This window comes from Elgaria multicarinata, chromosome 6 (genome assembly GCF_023053635.1).
Source record: "Elgaria multicarinata webbii isolate HBS135686 ecotype San Diego chromosome 6, rElgMul1.1.pri, whole genome shotgun sequence".
In the NCBI taxonomy this organism is placed as follows: domain Eukaryota; kingdom Metazoa; phylum Chordata; class Lepidosauria; order Squamata; family Anguidae; genus Elgaria; species Elgaria multicarinata.
This window is the reverse complement of record NC_086176.1, coordinates 5,726,310-5,747,584: the sequence shown is the minus strand read 5'-3', so window position 1 is coordinate 5,747,584 and position 21,275 is coordinate 5,726,310. Positions and strand designations below refer to the sequence as shown.

The 21,275-nt window shown below is 42.6% G+C and overlaps 1 protein-coding gene across 1 annotated transcript in view; it reads left to right on the top strand.

The window, feature by feature from the left end:
- The window catches only part of ADGRL3 (adhesion G protein-coupled receptor L3), a 707,807-nt gene that overhangs the window by 520,440 nt on the left and 166,092 nt on the right, over window positions 1-21,275 (top strand). The window contains exons 13-14 of the mRNA XM_063128914.1: window positions 4,576-4,759; window positions 18,022-18,144. Coding sequence (XP_062984984.1) covers window positions 4,576-4,759; window positions 18,022-18,144 — 307 coding nt within the window. The remainder of the gene's footprint in view (window positions 1-4,575; window positions 4,760-18,021; window positions 18,145-21,275) is intronic.

Below are 21,275 nucleotides of genomic sequence, written 5' to 3'. Positions count from 1 at the left end.
AATACTAACAACAACACTGGGATACTTTGTACATCTGCCGAAACACACACACTTCTCAGTCACACCCCTCCCTCTTGCAACATGGCTATTATCACGAAGAACTTTATCTGCATGCATTGTCAGGGTTTACAAACAGTTTACAAACTCAGGAATATTAACAAGACCTGAGTTAGAAAAATCATGAAAATCTTTGCTTCCTTTTGTTTTGAGTAGAAACACTACTACCCAATCTCACCTACACTAAACTCCTGGATATATGATTTAAAATGAACCAGAAGGTTCCTTCTCCAGATAGTGGATGTATTGACCATTGGTATGATTTCATTTATTGGCTGAAAACACTGAAAGGTGGAAGCCGGCTATGTCCCACAAAACAAATAGGCAGGATAGTGGCTGCATATTTTCTCCCATATCTCAAGTTCAAAGTGTACAAGAGGGAAATGGAAATTATCTAAAGCTTATTGAAATGCTAGCATAATTTGATCCAGTCATAATAGAGGATGTGCGAAGAATTAAAAAAATCTGAAATCAACTTTCATTATTTGGGAAGCATTCTGAATGAACTGATGTCTGTTTTCAAAGGAAGATACTAAACACATTCTGCAGCTGTTGAAAAAATGCAAACTACTTTTCACTTACAGTATACTCCAGATGCCAGTCAGATGGAGCAAATGGCAATAGTAATTTGTGTCAATCAGGCAGAAAAAACTAAGAACTCAAGAAGTCCATATTGAAGAAAGGTATCTAGGATTTATCCCAGTTCATGTCTGGGCTAATCAAAACCATTCTTGGAGAACTACATAGAGTAGAAATTCCTGTTGGGGATATGAGGGATCAAAGTTGAAAGGCAAGCACTCTGGGATGCAAAAAAAGAAAAGAAAAAAGAATTTGATTTGAACAGAGAATCCTTCTTTCTCCCTGGCAGTGCTCATTCATTGAACCTAGCAGTGGGTGCTGCTGCTTTGTCCTATAAGGATGCAGTTTGGTTTTTCTTTGCGATCCAGAAAATATATACATTTTTATCATCTTCAGTACGTTGATGGAAAGTTTTGAAGAAGAATATAACTAACTTGACTTAAATATTTGGCTGAAATTAGATGGTCAAGCAGGACTGATGTTGTCTGCCCATTTAGGATTCTGACTGGAAAAATATACGTATATTGTGCTCTCATGGATATCAGTGTTGACTGTGATGTTGATGTTATGGCAAGACATGAGGCAGAAGTAATTTGGTTCAATATACTACACAGAATGCTTGCTTTAAGCAAACTATTTCAGAGTCAAGAATTCTACCTGCCAGATGCTGTCATTGCTTCAGAAAGGATCATAACCATTTTTGAGAGAATATTGCTCTGATTCAAATTTCCAGGAAGCTGTGAAAGAAGCAACAGGGCTGGCATCACAAATGGAAATTGAACCAGTGTTCTCCTGTACAACTTTCTTACCTGTACACTTAAGGAAGAAAGGAGACTGTTCAGCTATGAGGGAGAAGAGGAACTTAACAGAGACATGAAAGAACAATTCTGTATAGGTTTCTTCAATCCCATGTTGGATATGGCAATTCAATTTTACACTGATAGGCTTGGGCAGATGGAACACCAAAGTAAATATTTTGCATCCTTATATGACATCAAGAAATGGGGAAAGTTCCCATAGAAGGACCTTCAAGGCATTGTCTGGATTTCAAAGAACTTCTTACTGATGAAAGCTTAGAGATATAGGCCATGGCTAGACCTACCTGGTCTAGCATGGCGGAGGGGGTATGATCTCGTTTATCACGAGATCTCCCCTCTGTCTACACACGGCGCGCCACATCCTAGGAGGAACAGGACGTCGCACCCACCATTTTTTTTAAAGGAGACAGAGTGCCTGAGTGCTCGTGCGGAAAAGGTCAGGTTTTTTAAAAAATAAATAAATGAATTACCCCGCCACCCCACCTCACCCCCATGCCCAGCTCATGGCTCCTTGTGGTTACTTGTGAGGAGCTGGGACAACCCGCAATGCACGCCCACACATGCCGCGGTCCCGAGACCATGGAAAAAGCTGGATTAAAGGGTAGGGTGATATCCCAGGGAAATGGAGGGATCATCCCTCCCTGCTCCCGGGATGCCCTGTGTGTCATGTGGATGCACAGGGACGATCCCAAGATGATTCCCTGGATATCGCCCCCTCTAGCTATGCCCATAGATAGGTTGCAACATCATAAAGAACCTACAGCCTTAGTTCGCATGATGAAACCCAACATGACAGCAGTTAAAATACTAGAATATATAATCAGATGCCATTGCATCCCACATACTTTTGACTTCACCTATCGTTGTTGCTCTTGGGACAGAAGGGTTTCAAAGCTTAAAATGATAAAGACAGTGTTTTCTTCACTGTCCCAAGAAAAACTAGTAGGGATTGCCCTGCTTTCAGTTGAAGATTACTTTGCCAATGACACAGATTTTTCTGTGATTCTTTCCAATGCAAAAGCAAGAAAACTTTTTTTTACAAACATTTAAGAAACATTTTGTTTGCACAGTGTAAATGGCATTTTTCTGTGAATTTGAAGAGAATTGCTTAAATTATCTTCTAACCATAAATTATTTGTTTATTGTTTAGTATTTTAAATGCAAATACTTCAGCTATAGTAACTTGCATGTTCATTTAAAGAATGCATTTAATGTTTCCAAACAAATGTTTCAAGCAGCTAACAGTACAGTGACACTGATAAATGTGCAATGTTGAATTAAAAATAGAAGAAATCAATATCCCAGGAAACTCATTTGTGTCCCCCTCCATTAACCCATTTGATGCTGTTCAAGAAGTGACCGAGTGGAGGGGGTTTCAAAATTGTACCTGCCCAGGGTGCAAAAATACCTTGAAACCGCCCTACTGGTTAGGGTGGCTACTTCATAATTAGTATCTGGAGCTCCCAATCTTCACATACTGCAACTGGGTAACTTCCTTTGATTAAGTTATATTAGAGGACACACTGGACAATCAACCATAAATTACACAAATGTCATGCACACCAGCTTCCCCCTGCCCTGGGTCTCCTGCCTCCTGCCTCTCTGAGAGCAACAGCGCATATTACACAAAGAGCTAGGGTTATGCCCACAAGAATACAAAATATAAACTACACACATATATGAAAATGTCATGTCTGAGCTTCTCAGAAATGCCCTGCTTTCCTTATATACTTTCATGTGGGTTAGAGAGAATGGCATTTGTTAGTAGTGACATGCTATAAAAACAGGGAGCATATATAGTTCATAGATGGAGCATATAAGTCCTAATCATGCATTACCACATTGGGGAGGGAGAAAAGGACCACTCTGCAGTCTCCTCACCCAATGACAGGCAACCTCGTGGGTCTGCCCCCTTGACATCTTTGTGTTGAGCATGGATGTCTGTCAAGGGGTGCCTACATTGGAGAAGCTGAAATCACATAGGTCCTCCATGTGATTTTGGCCTTTGTGCTTTCAGGGATCCTGATTGTGTGGAGCACCTACATGCATATTCAGCTACTTTTGAATAGGTGCCCCTTTGCAGACAAACATGCTCAATGTGTGGATGTCAAGTGATGGGGCCAATAGGGCCTGTGTCATTGGGTGCAGGTCTAGTGATGTGTTCCCACTCCCGATTCTCCAAATGATAGCCCTACATGTGAGTAATATGTGAAGAAGGCAATAGAATAGGACGCAACTGGGAGCAGACAGGCGTTGGGGTAATTATATCATCAAGAGGTAACACACAAGACAGCAAAAGAAAGGCGGAAGAAAGTTCCATATTTATGAGTGAACTAATTGGCTCTGTTTTGAATTAATGAATGAAATCCTTAGAATATACAAGTGAAACAGAGTAAGTCTGTAAGTTCTGATATATTGTTTTACTTGTTTTCTTTCCGTTGAACAAACACAAGATTGCACTCTACACTTCAAAAGCTTTGAAAGAGGTTTTGTTGTCAGAATTAAGAGTTTAACATTTAAAATTATATAGCTTATTAAAGGTTGAGCATACCTTAAGTATTGCTCCCTATTTGTAGAGGCAGAGAATTAGGGCTAAAAATCCAAGGAAAATTTGTAGGTAATGGAGGCCAAATTATAAACAAGCACAATTCATGAAATTATAGAGCATGTTTATTGTTTACATCATGCAGTTGTTAAGATGAGCAACTCAACTTACAATGTTCATGCGTTTTGATGCATGACCCAATATGTAAGTAATTTAACTCTTATCTTAGTGTTTTGATCCTATAATATATCAGTGTATTTTGCATGGCCATTTTTAATTTCCAGTAACAGTGAGTATAGCTATTCCCCAAGTGCTTTATATATATTATCTCAGCTGCAAGGTATGCCAATATTACTGTCCCTAACATTGTCTTCTTAAGAGATACCAACATATGAGACAATGTCCATTACTGTCTATTAATGTGTCAGTGTATCTGCAAGCGCAGATACACAGATACATTTGAGATTGGCAGCTCATTGTACTGGAGAATGTAATTCTCCTGTAGGCTGCTGCTGTGCTGCTTTTAAGGGGAGGAAGAGGCTCATGGGAAATCAATCTTGTTCCTCTTCTTCACAGGCCATGGTTGAAACAGTCAATAACCTGCTGCAGCCACAGGCTTTGAATGCATGGAGGGACCTACCTGCAAGTGATCAGCTACGTGCCGCAACGATGTTACTGGACACCGTAGAAGAAAGTGCCTTTGTCCTGGCAGACAACCTTCTCAAGACTGATATTGTGAGGGAGAGCACTGACAATATTCGTAAGTAGCAGAAATGATTAGGGGGAACATCTGTGTCATTAGCATCAACTCATTTGTGTTACTGCATGTTTCATTGAAAACAAATGAGATGAAATAGCTGGTGAAAAAGTGATCTAGCTTTCACAGTTATCAACCTGTGGGAGATTGATGTGTGACTTTTGATCTTTACATCTTTAATAAAACATGACCAAAGTTGTGGGACATACTAAATTTTACATTCTAAATTTTGGTTAAAGTGAATTTTCTAGGTGAAATTTGGTTCCTGCTCAGGTTAAACATCCAAGGAATTTCAAGGGTAGGAAAAACAGAATTGATAAGACCGGTGAAATTTCTCAGTGGGATTCTGCCCATTCCCAGAATGGGCAGAATCCATATTTTATTTTTTATTATTTCCATATTTTATTTTTTACTCATTTAGCTAGTATAATTAATAACATGAAACAAAATCCATCAGTTGATTCACTATAAACAAATATCTAACAGGTTTGGTGTTATCTCCTTTCACCAACAGATTCTCAAAAATGAATAAATGCCCAATGGGTGCCACACACTAGCTGCCTTGAGCATCATTTCGTGGAAAGGCAGACTACAAAGATAGATAGATAGATAGATAGATAGATAGATAGATAGATAGATTTGTGTCCTTTGATTGATTGGGTTTTTCTGGTGTCACCATTGCTTGTTGACCAAATGCAGCCTGATTGCCTCATACGTACCCATGGAAATACATGCCAAGTGCAGGTCTCTGTGATGATGGGGATGCTATTTCTCATAACTCTGTTTTGTAAGGTTTGCCTGGGACTCCATTCAGCTGTATAGCTGTGGGGCTGGGTCCTATCAACATGTTCCTGACAGGAAGCATTTGGACTGCATCTGCAAAATACAATGATGGCAGTTTCTCCTTTTGGTGATGTTAGGAATTTTTCTTGTCTGTGACATTAGCTAGTTTTGTTGAATGTATTAGTAAGAAGCAATGTTTCGGTCATTATGGGACTAATGTTTTTAGGTCTTCAGGCTGTACTTATAGGTTAGCCTAGAAGAGGCCTTCCTGTTCCAGTTAACACTTATTATTTATTTGCAAGTATTTATAAACTGTTTACATCTACAGTTTTCAAAGCAGCAATACAAATCATAAAAACATAAACATATAAAACCAGTACATAGAATATATTGTATCTATGCATGTATAAGATAGTAGGCTAAATTGCACAGAGAAGGACTGCATAAGCAGATGTGTCTTCAACACACATCTAAAGACGAAGTGCTGGTGCACATCAAACGTCAGAGGGAAGATTATTCCACAAAGTGGGAACCTGTGCTGAAAGTACACTGCATGTTCTGCTCTGAACAACTGCACAACAGACCTCAGGAACATGTGGCACCACCGGTGGGCCTCACCAGATGACTTCAAGGATCGGTGGGTCTATAAGGCAACATCTCAGGTTACCAGTTGTTCAGGGTACTAGCAATGAAATCTTAAATCTGGCCTGGTAGCAAACAGGCAGCCAGCATAGTACCTTCAGCACAGGTATAATGTGCTGCTGATAGGTCTCCCCACCCTAGGCAAAGCATTCTGCATATTGTAAGCCTATGCGGCAGGGTCTTGCTATTTACTGTTTTACTCTGTACAGCACCATGTACACTGATGGTGCTATATAAATAAATAAATAATAATAATAATAATAATAATAATAATAATAATAATAATAATAGCTGCAGCTTCTGGACCATAAAGCACATAGCAACTTAGAGGTTACCAATGCCTGAACCACTGCAGCCAAGCTATTTCATTCCAAGAACATTTGCAGTTGGCAAACGGCATTCTGGGTCACTGAGGCTACTTGGGCCTCTAGAGACAAAGACAGATTCAGACGTACCCCAGACTGAGCACTTGATCCTTCAAAGGGAGTGCAGCCCCATCCAGAACTAGTGTCTGGTTCTGGGAACCCTTTGCCCACAAGGCCACTATCTTGCGAGCAGACAGCCTCAGGTTACTGGCCCTCATCCAGCCCACCATTGCATAAGGTCCAGGGCCTGCAAGGCTGCAGCTGATTCAGATGTAACAGAGAAATAGAACTGGGTGTCATCAGCAGACTGGTGACGTTTTCTTCTAATGACTACTCCCGATGGCTTCATATAGATGGTAAACAGCATTGGCTACAAGAGGGTACCCTGTGGCACCCTATAGCACAATTGCCTGACTTGAGCAAGAAGGTATTCCTGGACTTCTTGCTTGCTCCTCAGTCCTGCCTCCTGATTTGTCTTTCAGCCCAGACACTGCAAGCTCCCCACTTTCCCTGCCCCCACGCTCTCCTCCTTCTCTTCTATAAATTATTTATAAATCTCCATTGCTGCACACCACCAGAACTGCAGAGGCAGTCAGTGGACTAAACAAGAAAGAGAGAGAAAAGGGAATCATAGTGTTAGCACAACCACCTCCATTTTTAACAGGAAACTGTAAAGCAGCCATCAAATTGCAAGCAAAATGTCATGATGTCCTGTATGCGAGAATGTCTCCTTGAGTGCATCCTTCTTATCTAACATAAACAAGAGCTCTGGCTCCAGCTGGCTCCAGTGCTGCTGTGTCAAAGTTAACTTCTGTAACTTACTGTCAGGCCAAAGGTATTGTTTACAGAACAGAGAGAATTGTTTAGCATAATTAGCTATGCCCCAGTGTTATGTTCTGATTGGTTAATGCTGCAACAGGGCCCTGCCCCTTGCAAGCTCAAATACTGTACTGTATTCCCTATGTCTTTTGTCTGATTGCTCCCTTTGAAGAGACCAGGCCTTGATTACTAATCAATAAAGCGCTTTTGAACCCTCTGTCACTGGAATGGTGGAGTCGTGCTTAAGGGCTGTTTGGATTTCGCCCTTGGGTGAAAAGAACATTGATCTAACAATAGAATCATAGAATCATAGAATAGCAGAGTTAGAAGGGGCTTACAAGGCCATCAAGTCCAACCCCCTGCTCAATGCAGGAATCCACCCTAAAGCATCCCTGACAGATGGATGTCCAGCTGCCTCTTGAAAGCCTCTAGTGTGGGAGAGCCCACAACCTCCCTAGGTAACTGATTCCATCGTCGTATTGCTCTAACAGTCAGGAAGTTTTTCCTGATGTCCAGCTGGAATCTGGCTTCCTGTAACTTGAGCCCGTTATTCCGTGTCCTGCACTCTGGGAGGATCGAGAAGAGATCCTGGTCCTCCTCTGTGCGACAACCTTTTAAGTATTTGAAGAGTGCTATCATGTCTCCCCTCAATCTTCTCCTCTCCAGGCTAAACATGCCCAGTTCTTTCAGTTTCTCTTCATAGGGCTTTGTTTCTTTGCCTATGAAACAAAGGGCTATGAAACAGAATGACTGCCATTCAAAATGGCAGTATGCCCTCCCATTGCCCCTGTAATTGCCGCATTATGCTAAGGCACTCATGGTACAAACACAAATAACAGAACCCACAACACCTTTCAAACTCCTACTCCTACAACTGCCTGTACGTGTGGCAGTTGATCACATCATAAGCATGGTGGATACAGTGGACTAACCGCCAGAGCAATGAATGTGTTAAGCAAAAATACCAGCTTGGTGCTGCCTCACACATGAAACAAGCTCTGCTGTAGGTCCTCCCCGTGTTACCTATATTGAACTTGGGGGGGGTGGTTATTTATTTATTTTATTATATTATATTTCTATACCACCCAATAGCTGAAGCTCTCTGTTTCTTCTTTTTTATTATTATTTTAAGTTTCATTTATTAAAAAACACAACTACTCTGAACGATGCCCCATAAAGAACCTTTCTATAGCTATAGTCTTCAATCAGTTCACTAGACCATACTTAGAAAACGTCTCTCCAAAATGTATGCTGGACAGAGGATGGCTCACTCATTTCCGAGCTCTCATTTATATAGGTAGGGAATGGGAAGCATCCTGCGCCTCAACACCTTTAAGAATCCTCAGCCTCAGAGAGTGCAAGTGACCACCCTCTGTTCATCCATCTCCGCTTGGAGAGACCATCACCTATTTTCCAACGAGTGAATGAATGGGACTTTAGGACTGGATAAAATCCCATGGTCTCCCTGTGTGGGGTTTATAACTGTGACTGGATGCTGATTACACCACATCCTAGCTTTTGTCGCTTCAGGCTGGGCATGGCAACGGTGGAGGGGGGGATTGAGGGGTTGGGGTTGGGTCTTTCTGATTGCAGGTTTTCCCTCCCATTGACTACCATGGGGGGGCGTTTACTTGTGTCAGTACCAGACGCTATGTAATTTCGTGCCTTCATTGTGGGCATGATGGCAAACTGACGGGGCTTAAGGTGTGTCATTACCATTGACCTACATTCTGCCCACAGCACACCCAGTTTCCCCCTGCTTTGCTGGCGGAGCCCTCAGAATTCCACAGGAATACTGTGAGGCTTTATACTTTTGTTCCACAGCCACAAGTCCATCTCCACCAGTGAAGCGGTACTTCTGCCAGTTCCTATGGGCACTCAGCCAGCAGATTTCAGCCACAGGATTGCATCCTTGGTGAGGTTCAGAAAAGAAGTGGATAGTTTTAATAACTTCTACCTCAACTGGAATCAGCGCATCTGGTACTAGAATAGGTGTCTAAATCAAAATATTACCTTGGAGATATTACTATATTGAAGTACATGAGGTAATATTTCTAGTTTATTAGTTTACTGCTTTGAGAAGTTTTTGTTTGAGTAGAGCAGGGCACATTGCTGTTGATTATATTTCTAAATTATATTTTTCTGAGTTTGGAAAAGATACAATATGAGAAGTGTATTTAAAACAGAGCAAAGGAATGTCTCTTCCTTTACCTACCTAACCAGATATTAAAATCATCACCTGAGGACCTCCTCCAGGGGTCACCACCAAATGAGGCTAGACAGACGTTTCAGTTTTTATTCTCCCAGGCATTTTAAGAACTGTTTTTAGTGTTTTCAGCACTTTATTTTGCTGCTGGTATCAATATGTGCTGGGATGGTTTTATCATTTGCTATTTGTTTTATCTTGATTTTATTCTGTTCTATATAATTTTTGGTTTAATGTTTGTAATTGTTTGTATTTGTGCTTTTAAAATTTCCACAATTACAAACAGAGAGCTTCAGCTATTGGGCAGTATAAAAAATGTAATAAATAAAAATAAAATAAAAAATAAACAATTCCAACAAGGAGAAAAGATAGAAGACAACAGAAGAAACGAATGTGGCTCCACAAAAAGCTTAGAGATGACCTGAAAATAAAAAATGATACATATAGGAATTGGAAGGAAGGCCAGGCTACAAAAGAAGAGTACAGACAGGTGGCACAGAAGTGCCGAAATGGCGTCAGGAAGGCTAAAGCTGAGAATGAGCTGAGATTAGCGAGGGATGCTAAAAGCAGTAAAAAGGCTTTCTTCAGATATGTGAGTAGTAAAAGTCAGAGGAAAGAAATGGTGGTTCAACTGCTTAATGAGGATGGAAAATGGATAACAGATGAACAAAAAAAGGCCCAGGTGCTCAATTCCTACTTTGGCTCAGTCTTCTCCCAAAAGCGGGTCTATGGGGAGGAAAAACTGGAAAAAGTGAAGCAGATGTTGAGGGGGCAGGATTGCAGTTTGAGATTGCTAAACAAATGGTCAAAAAACACTTAATTTCTTTGAATGAGTTCAAATCCCCAGAACCCAATGAACTGCATCCTAGAGTAATGAAGGAGCTAGTGGAAGAACTCTCAGAACCGCTGACTATTATCTTTGTAAAATCATGGAAGACGGGTGAGGTGCCGGACGACCGGAGAAGGGCTAACGTTGTCCCTATCTTCAAAAAGGGTAAAAAGGACAAACCTGGGAACTACAGACCAGTCAGTCTGACATCCATCCCTGGGAAAATTCTGGAGCAGATTATAAAGAAGTCAATCTGTAAGCACCTTGAAAACAAGGCAATGATTACTAGAAGCCAACATGGATTTGTCAGGAACAAGTCCTGTCAGACAAATTTGATCTCATTTTTTGATTGGGTAACCTCCCTTGTGGACTGTGGGAATGCTGTGGATGTCATATATCTTGACTTCAGCAAAGCTTTTGACAAAGTGCCCCATGATATTCTGATTAACATACTAGCTAAAACTGGGCTAGATGGAACAACTGTTAGGTGGATTCACAGTTGGATACAGAATCGGACTCAAAGAGTGCTTGTCAACGGAACCTTCTCAAACTGGGGGGGGGGGGTAACAAGTGGGGTACTACAGGGCTCAGTCCTGGCCCAGTGCTCTTCAACATTTTTATTAATGATTTGGACGAGGAGGTGCAGGGAACGCTTATCAAATTTGCAGATGACACAAAATTGGGTGGGATAGCTAATACCTTGGAAGACAGAAGTGATCTTGATAGGCTGGAGTGCTGGGCTGAAAACAACAGAATGAAATTTAATAGAGAGATATGCCAAGTTCTACATTTAGGAAATAGAAACCAAGTGCACAGTTACAAGATGGGGGATACTTGGCTCAGCAATACTACAAACAAGAAGGATCTTAGAGTTGTTGTACATAACAAGCTGAATATGAGCCAACAGTGCAATATGGCTGCAAGAAAGGCAAGTGCTATTTTGGGCTGCATTAATAGAAGTATAGCTTCTAAATCGTGTGAGGTACTGGTTCCTCTCTATTTGGCCCTGGTTAGGCCTCATCTAGAGTACTGCATCCAATTCTGGGCTCCACAATTCAAGAAGGACACAGACAAGCTGGAGCGTGTTCAGAGGAGGGCAACCAGGATGATCAGGGGTTTGGAAACAAAGCCCTGTGAAGAGAGACTGAAAGAACTGGGCATGTTTAGCCCGGAGAAGAGAAGATGGAGGGGAGACATGATAGCACTCTTCAAATACTTAAAAGGTTGTCAACACAGAGGAGGGCCAGGATCTCTTCTCGATCCTCTCAGAGTGCAGGAGACGGAATAACGGGCTCAAGTTAAAGGAAGCCAGATTCCACCTGGACATCAGGAAAAACTTCCTGACTGTTAGAGCAGTGCGACAATGGTATCAGTTACCTAGGGAGGTGGTGGGCTCTCCCACACTAGAGGCCTTCAAGAGGCAGCTGGACAACCATCTGTCAGGGATGCTTTAGGGTGGATTCCTGCATTGAGCAGGGGGTTGGACTAGAAGGCTGCAATTGCTCAATGGTGAGGAGAAAGCACTCTGCAAACATTCAGAGGCCCACTGTTATTCCTTTCATTTCTACTTAAGGATTGTTTGCCAAGGTGTCAATAACTGATCTTGGATTAGTCATTTATTGCTATGCCTTAGTCTTCTTCTGTTCTATAATGAAACCAATAAATGGTATAAATGCAACATTGCACGTGTGTGTGTGTATGATATGCATTTGACTTAATAGTGTAATGTGTGGCTTGAGACCACCTCAGTGCTCTTGCCACCTGGAGCCATCTAGTTGCAGGTTTTCTAGTTCCCACTCTGTATGTGTTGCAGATTTGAATTTGAATTGTCCGGGCCCGCCATTGCCCACCAGGCCGTCTTGTTGGGCTTCTAGACTCTGCCCATAGTTTCAACATCTCATGCCCAGGGGTGTCCCTATATTCATACAAAATGTTAGATGGCCTGCAGTTCCCCTGGTTGATGGGGAAGATGTTACTGTGCCAAATGAGGGACATTAATTAACAGCCAGCCAGCCATGAGGCTAAGTGGTAAGAAGAAACAGAGTTACGCTTGGCTAGTATAACTCAGTGGAAAAAATACATTGGCCACGTAATTGGAATGCAAACAACTGCAAGTCAAATCCCCTCTTTGCATCAACATGTTAAAAATGGCCCCAGCAGATCTCCCCTTCCTCTGGGGAAAGAGGGCAGAACTTGGATTGTCAGTCCGTGGCACACTCAAGGCCTGCAAAATAGTGCTCCTGGTCTATATTACAAGATTACTTTAGCCAACTTCAGAAGGAGTGGGTCCAACAATGGCTAGCTCATGGAACCTCTGAAAACCTTCAGATTTGTGAAAACTGTTGTGGTCTCACAATAGGTATTAGCAAGTTTGGCTTAGTGGAACCTCTATATTTAAGGACAGTGTGCCTCCAAATACACACCTTAGATGGTTGTTAACACAAAAGTTAAGACAAAGGTCTGTGATGGGTTTGTCTCTTGTCTATTAGGTGTGGGAGCATAAAAAAGCCTCCGCATTCAGGGGTTTGGTAGGTTGAAAGACCAGAAACTGTGCTAAGGACAACCAGTTTAGATGTTTTTCAAAGCAAGGAGGACTTTTAAAGCAAGATGGGACTATGTTTGGCCATGGACTTGCTCTCTTGATAGTTATTAGCCATAGTTGCTAGTAGAGCCTCCCATGTTTTGTTTATTTGTATTTATTAAAATATTTGTATCCTGCCCTATATCACGAGGATCTCAGGGCAGCATACAGATGAAATTATACAAACAATATAAAACAATAAATATACACAGCTAAAAACAAATTAAACCATTAATTGAGCTAAAACCAGTATAGAATTTAAAAGCAGTAAAAACAAATTGAAACAGTTAACGTTGTGCAAACTTGGTGAATTTAGCCATCAAAAGCTTTGTTAAAAAGCCATATCTTTACCAAAATAAAGCCAGCGCTGACACCAGTCAGGCAGTGCACCTCTGAAGTCCAAAATGACTTTTAAAACAAGCTTATAACAAATTCACACCCACACACACCCCCAAAATTGGAGTTTACTGGTACCTCTGTGTTCAAGACCACTAAGCATACCTCTGAATGCCAAGGGCTCTGATGAGGCCATGAGCTTAGACGTTTGTTGATACAAAGGTTTAGAGCTTTTCTACACAAGGTATTTATTATGCACTCATCATTTCCTACTCATGGTTGCTTACTGGTTCTTTAGACAACGATATGACCCTCCAGTTTTGCTTCTATTCTTAGATGACATTTTCAGCATTTTTTTTTTAAGAGCGGGGAAAATGCAGAATTATTTATTAGGGATGTGCTCCTCTCTGATTAGAATCAGAGAATCAGAAGCGAATTGGCCTGCTCCGCCTTGTCCAGAGGCAGAGTAGAAGCGGACCACAGACCCTTAGAAGCATAGCAAAGAGAAGCGGCCATAGGCGGAGCGCTTCTCTTTTTGCGGAGCGCTCCGACCGCCATTTTGGAAAATTTCGCCCATAGGATTGCATTGTGGAAAAGAATAGGGGATAACTGTGTTGTTTTTAAGCTATCTTTCTGAAACTTCTTGTGCTTAGAGAGTCGTGGCTGGGGGTCATTTTGAGCCTACCCTCAGCTCTCTGCATGGTGCAGTTCGCTTGCTATATTTTTTTTAAAAATTAGGTAAAAAAAACGGGAGAGGTACCTTTTTGAAGTGCTGAGAGGCAGAGTCATGATCACATGATCCCAAAGTTGGAGGAGGGGATAGGCAAAATGGGATACTAGTAACTTGGGATACTGGGAAACTTCTCTTTCTTAGTCTGAACGGACTTTTCCCAGTGTTTTTTAAAACAGTAGCCCCACCAAATGCACAAACACAACCTGAAATCATATACTAAGCAAATAAATAACAGATAGGAAACACAGCACTGCTACCCACCCTAAGTGAACAACTGAATAGATGTGGTGCAAGGGGATGAGGTCCCCTAGGGCATGTGGACGTGCCCAGTGCACACACACTGTGTCCTGCCCTTGGAGGGTCATCAGAGCCCTCCAAAGGTTAACCAGTGGAGAAGCAAGCTATGCCTATCATGAGTTGAAGTGTTAGTTTGCTTCTTAAAGAATGGTCCCTAGACAGGGCCAGTCAAATCGGCACAGTTCCCCCTCCCCCTGGGCACGTCCACTTCCCTCTTACTGGTAAAAGACAGATATAGCCTTTTAAAAAAAAAAATTCTTCTTGTTGTTTATTCAGCAGCACTGCTGCTTTTAATTCCACCCCTCCTTTGTTTATTTATTTATTTATTCCATTTTACACCCCATAGCCCAAGCTCTCCTGGCTTTTCCTCTTCAGTGAAGTCAGGCAGGCTTTCATTGTGGTTCAACTCCTTGTTGTTGTTGTTGTTGTTGTTATTGTTGTTATTGTTGCTATTAATATTAATTAGTACTGCTATTAACATTATTATTTTGTTGTTTAGTAATGGCTGTGATCAGAGTGCAGTCAATCAACTCTGAAGCAAGGATCACAAAGCTTTACTCTTATCCTCCTAGCCTCCTAGTTATGGGATGCAAAAGAAAAGGCATCTCTTTGTGCTGCTCCCACCTCACAGGGATGGTTTGCATTACTGGCTTTGAAACTATCCTTGGCTCACTTCCTTGTGCCCCCAGAAATGTCTGCTGCCTGCCTGCCTTCCCTCCCTCCTCCCCTGCCCGCCTCGCAGGGATGGTTTGTGTGTGTGTTGCTTTGACTCAGGGGATAAGTCCTTCCTGCGCTCACTTAGACTTTTGGAAGTTCCAAATCAATTTTTCAAGTGTGGAAGAAGATTCATATAGGTTTATCTCTACTCCCCAATTCATGGCATGTTGGGATTTCCTTTGAAATGGCCCCATTGAGCTGTCTGCAGCTTTAATTCCCTGAGATACTGGGGTGTCCGATTTTCAAAAATTCCCCAAAAATCAGGGGATGCTTGGATTGGCTTGAGTCTTGGCATGCGTGTGTATACGTCCATGAGGTGTCATGGTGCCGAACTTGAGGTTTCTAACATGAAAATTGACGTAGTTCTAGCATGGGACTTGATTTGGGGTGAGTTAAAAGGTTAAAGCCCCGCCAAAAATCAGGGGATGATGAGATTTGCTTGAGGCTTAGCATGCATGTGTATACAAGAATAAACTATCATGGTGCCAAGCTTGAGGTTTCTAACGTGAAAATCGACAGAGATATCGAAAGGGGTGTGAATTGGGGTTATGGGTGGTGCGTTACAGGTTAAAGCCCCACCAAAAATCAGGGGATGATGGGATTTGCTTGAAACTTGGCATGGTTGTGGATCTAGATGGCATCTGTGAGGGTGCCCACTTCAAATTTTTTTATCTGTCAAAATGTCGGGGAACAGTCCATGTCTGAAAATGGGGTGTCCGATTTTCATAAATTCCCCAAAAATCAGGGGATGATGGGATTTGCTTGGGTCTTGGCATGCATGTGTATCCATGGATAATCTATCATGGTGCCAAGTTTGAGGTTTCTAACTTGAAAATTGACGGAGATACTGAAAGGGGTGTGAATTAGGGTTATGGGTGGTGCGTTAGAGGTTAAAGCCCCGCCAAAAATCAGGGGATGATGGGATTTGCTTGAAACTTGGCATGAATGTGGATCTAGATGGCATCTGTGAGGGTGCCCACTTCAAATTTTTTTATCTGTCAAAATGTCGGAGAACAGTCCATGTCTGAAAATGGGATGTCCGGTTTTCATAAATTCCCCCAAAATCAGGGGACGCTTGGATTGGCTTGAGGCTTGGCATGCATGTGTATATGTCCATGAGGTGTCATGGTGCTAAACTTGAGGTTTCTAACTTTAACAGAAAAAAAGTTGTAGACTTTTTTGGATTTCAATGCAAGCCTATGGGGGGGAAGTGGAGCTCCGATCCGGATCCGGAGCTCCGCAGCAGAGCGGACTATAGGCAGAGCGCGGCGGAGCGAAGCAGCCCGATCCGCAAATTGCGGATCTGGAAGAGAAGCGGATCAGGGGGTCCGTGCACACCCCTATTATTTATGATAGCAAAAGAAAATTATTTTTTTTCTATTCATGTATTTGCACTTATGTTTTACCACAGTGCTATCTAGAGGTTATATAGTGGGAAAGCAGGAAAGGAAACACTTTTCCTGTAGTGCTTGGATCTCCATTCTGCCTTTGAAACTGAAAATTAATACCGTGCTTTAACATCCTCACGGAGAAAAACCCATAGACCTATCTTGGGATAGGGATAGCTCAGTCTTCCCCAACTTGGTGCTATCCGGATATTTTGGATTACAACTCCCGTCAACCCCACCTGCATGATCAATGGTCAGGGATGATGTGAGATGTAGTACAAGACATCTGGAGGGCATGAGGTTGGAGAAGGCTAATATAGATAGTGTATGAGCATACGAAGCTTCCATATTCTGAATCTGAGCCTCTGAACACCAACAGCTGTCGTGAGGCAGGATACTGGCTCAGATACCTTTTAATCTGAGCGTCAACACTTTCAGGACATCCATCTAGCTAGGGTTCTTAGATGTTGTGGCATAGTGGAGCCTTCCTCTTCAGATGTAGTGTATCTTTGTATGCAAAAAGCTAGGTTGAGGGCCACTAGGCTCCCCAGCGATTACTTAAAGTGGTTCCCTTTAGCAACTGACATTGCAGACCCTTTATGATATTTCAGTGGGGAACTGCCATGGGAGTTGATGGTCACTTTTGATGAGTTCATGGTCACTTTTCCTCTATGTGTGAGTTTACTAGATGCAGCCGATTCCCAACTGACTCTGGGTGTTGAAACAGGCCTTATCCCTTGCTTTCTGTATTTTCTGATATTCTTATTTCTCACTCCATCATTGTTTTATTTCTCTCTCCATCATAGTGACAGTTGCTGAGCTGGGGGGATGAGGAAGCTAACTGGAAGGGAACAGAGCTCCTGGACCATTGCAGCCCAGAGCAGAAGGCCTGAAATTTCACAGTGGCCCACCCTTGTGGTGGATTATAGTTATGAGGCTGATGGTCACTGCTCTGGAGCAGCAGCAGAGCAGGACAATCAGAGGTTGAAGAACCAGCTGAGATTGTGCAGGAGTAATCGTGAAAGCCAGTTTAGAGTCGCCTGCCCCAAACTGTGTTCTTCTGGTTAGGAATGATTGCAGTCCAACACATCAAGAGTGCAACAGGTTTGGGAAGGCTGGGGAGACCCAGGTTCCAATCCCCACTCAGATATGAAGCTAGGGGAGAAGGAACATGGCGGCATCAGAGTGGTGCAAGGCAAATATATATCAGCTCAAGGGGACAGCATCCCATTTGGGCCCTAATGTCTTTATTGGCCCTAAGTCTCAGCCAGCAGTCAGCTGAGGATGCTGGCAGGACCTCCTCTACCCAGAGAAGCTGCAGGAGGTGCCATTTCCTTGGTCCAACCTTGGTAGCAAATATATCCACTCCAAGTTGGGAGAGGTTGACCTTAACTGCTTAAGAATATTGCAGACAAGGCAGGCAAATGAATAACACTGTAATCCATTTACTAAGCCTCATGTCTTACTTTGGGGCTGTGGGGGCAATATTGGATATGGACATTTTAATACATTTCTGATCTTTGCAGAGATTCATGTGCACTCTGTTTTTAATCTCTTTCATACTAACAGAGCTGGAGGTTGCAAGGCTAAGCACAGATGGAAACTTGGAAGACTTGAAGTTTCCACAAAATACAGGCTTTGGAAGTGCTATTCAGCTCTCAGCAAACACACTGAAGCAGAATGGTCGAAATGGTAAGTTCAGCACTTCACAGTTCTTTTATTTAAATGTTATATTCACATAACCAGTTCACATGGTTTTGCCTTCTTATTGCTGTAGCCTGTCCAGAGTGTGTAACAAACTACCTTCTGAAGTCAGACCATTGATCTATCTAGCCCAGAAACATCTGCTCTAACTTGCAATGGCTTTCCAGGATGTTAGGCAGAGGTCTTCCCTAGTTGTACTCACATCTTCTGAAGGGAGAACCTGGACCATTCTGCATGCAAAGTGTGTGCTCTGTCACTGAGCTGTGGGCTAGAAGCTTGCATCTTTTCCAATTAGAGCAGGGGTAAGCAACCCGTGGGCCCCGTATGGAGTTGTTCAGTGTGTTGGGGCTCAGACCCGTCCCCTGCTTTGTACTCAATCTTTTGGGTAGGTTACATGTCCTCTGTGGCTAGCCATCCCTCCCAAGACCGCAATTTTGTGGTGGTGCCTAGGATAGTTTCTCAAATTGCTAAATGTGCCCATGGGCCCCCAAAGCTTCCTAACCCTGCTTTAGAGAGTCAACCAACCATGACAAATCGATGGGAGGACTTGTTTTTTTGTGGCAAGTTAGGGTAGAATATGCCTTTATCATTGTGGGAGTTGCTGCAGTACAATAAGTTTTGCCTATTGTGACTAATATTCTTAAGCTACCATGGCTCCAGAAAATAATAGAAATTTGCCTACCATGGCTAGGAGTTGCGAGACTACAATAGCTCCAGAATAGCAGGTTTATCCTAAGGCTGTGCACCAAAGAAAATATTTGCCTCAAAAGTTTACCCCATTGGTTTGGATACGGGTCTCCGTCAGTTCAGAAACATTGCGCTTCACCTTGGATCCTAGATGAAGGCTCACCTTGCCTTATTTGCCTCATTTTCTGAAGCCTCAGATATCTTCCCCGTTGTCTACAAAGAGGAAATCAACAAATGCCTTATACTCCTTTAAAGTGTTTTTTTTTTTAGCAGAATTGGGTGAAATTTTCAGGTGTAGTATAGCCTTTAATGTTTGCACTTTTTTAAAAAGGCAATGTACTATCTTCTCTGTGGGCAATTTGCATGAATATGGCATACAATACAGAGGTACCCGTAAGTCTCTGCAAAATTTCAGAAGGGTGTGTACTGGTGTTAGGGAATTAGGAATAAAATAAAACAGTACTTCAGCCTTTAAAAACAGTACTTGTTTTCTGCTCAGTATACACCAACGTCACAGAGCCAATTAGGATAGGGGTGGATGTGAGCAGGAAGCAGCACTGCACGTGCACATCCGGTATTCCAGGCAAGGGCCAAGGCCTGTTCCGCCACCCCAGTCCTGGTGTACGAGGAGCGTTGGCAGAGGAAGGTCCCCTTGGCCTCTTGAGCAGACCTGTTCCTTGTCCAAGGCAAATGATTCCTGTTTGTGAGCTACGTATTTCCTGTCTTTGCCTATAGAAGGAGAGTCCCAGGGTACTGAGCCCCTAAACCAGGGATGGAGACTCTCCAGCCTGAGGCCAGGGTCACTCCCCTTCCCTGAACTAGGCAAGAGATACCCCACTGTTACCTCCAATAGCTCCCAATGCCATTAGGCCTGCAGGAGGCTGGATGGGGGTGGTGGTTATCCAACCACCACCACCCAAATAGGTTCCCCACCCTTGCCCTAAAACTTTCATGGAGAAATGAAAAATAAGCTATGGACCCTCCTACACCACCCAAATGCTGCTTAGTAGCTTTCAGCCAAAATGGGTTTGTCCTCCCCTTCACCTAAACAACCCCACTCACAGATACTTTCACACTCCTCCAACCCAAAGGACCCTCCCTTTTATACTAAAAGAGGTTGTTTCCCCTCCTAACGCACAGTCAGCAAGAATCTTTTCATTGAAACATATTGGAGGAACCGAGCTTTTCTAATAGTAAGCATTCCTGTACTATTGACTGCAATTCTGACATCTAAACAAAATAAATTAGCAATGCAAAGGGATCAGATGTAGTAATACAGTTGAGCTATTAAGACAGTAAGGAGGAAAAGATAATACAATACCAAAGCAGAAGAATTTCCAAGGCAAAGAAGGTTTTCATTACGCTTCTTCATAATAACACATTCTATTTAGTCTGTTTTCCATAATCTGAGGCACCTTGACAAATATTGCCATGGATGTGCAATGCAGCCTTTAGGCTTTCTATTGAGAAATGTCAGCTTCAGCATTAGCGTCTGTTTGCTTGCCTTCTGGAGGGTTCATTGGGGTCTGTCATCAAAACATAACACCACAAAGGGCACAAAGCGGTGGGGGATTTTGGATCTTTCAAAAATGTCAATAATAATAATAGTAATAGTAATAATAATAATAATTCGCACTTATATTGTTCCCATGTGGCCTTAATCACACATGTTCCCTGACATGCAAGTGCAACCAACCAATAGGTATAAGTATTGATCTTGAGCTGGACATGAGGTACACCACAGGGAGGTTGCATTTTACATTTAAACAAGGGGAAGATTGGCTACAAATCCAGACCAGTAGACAGACTCATGGTTCTTGGATGCCAGCCTGGCCCTCTCAATTTATTGTTGTTGTTTACTTCATTGGGTGGATATTGTAACCTGAGAAATACCAGTTTGCCCAACATTTTGAGTACATGGAAGCATGAGAACTGCTATAGAACCTGTTGTAGCACCGCAAACTCTTCTGCATGTATTTGCAGGTCAGTGTTAGCAGCCAATGGTTCTTTTGAGCCAACTAACGATTTACTTAAAGCTTTCAAAAGTCAGCATCAATCAGACAGCCCAGAGAGAGAGAGAGAGAGAGAGAGAGAGAGAGAGAGAGAGAAGTGCTAGGAAAGTGTGTGGAATCCTCCACGAAAGGCATTGCAGGGCAGAAAGGCTGGCATAAAATGGGTTGTGAATGAGTTTCCAGTAGAACAGGAGGAGGAGTTCTGGAAATGTGGACAGAGGAGGTGAGCAATTGGATGTGGAGGTGGTGCTCGGAAAGTCAGAGCTCAAGGTGGGATTCACACATCAGGGCGAGGAGTCAGAATTAGGGTCTGAAGAAAATGAACGTGTCAAGGAGAAGGCTAGGCTGGATTATGTGATTCTATGAGCCCCTCCGTACAGTCTGAGGTGATACAACCAAGACAGAGGTTTACCAGAACAG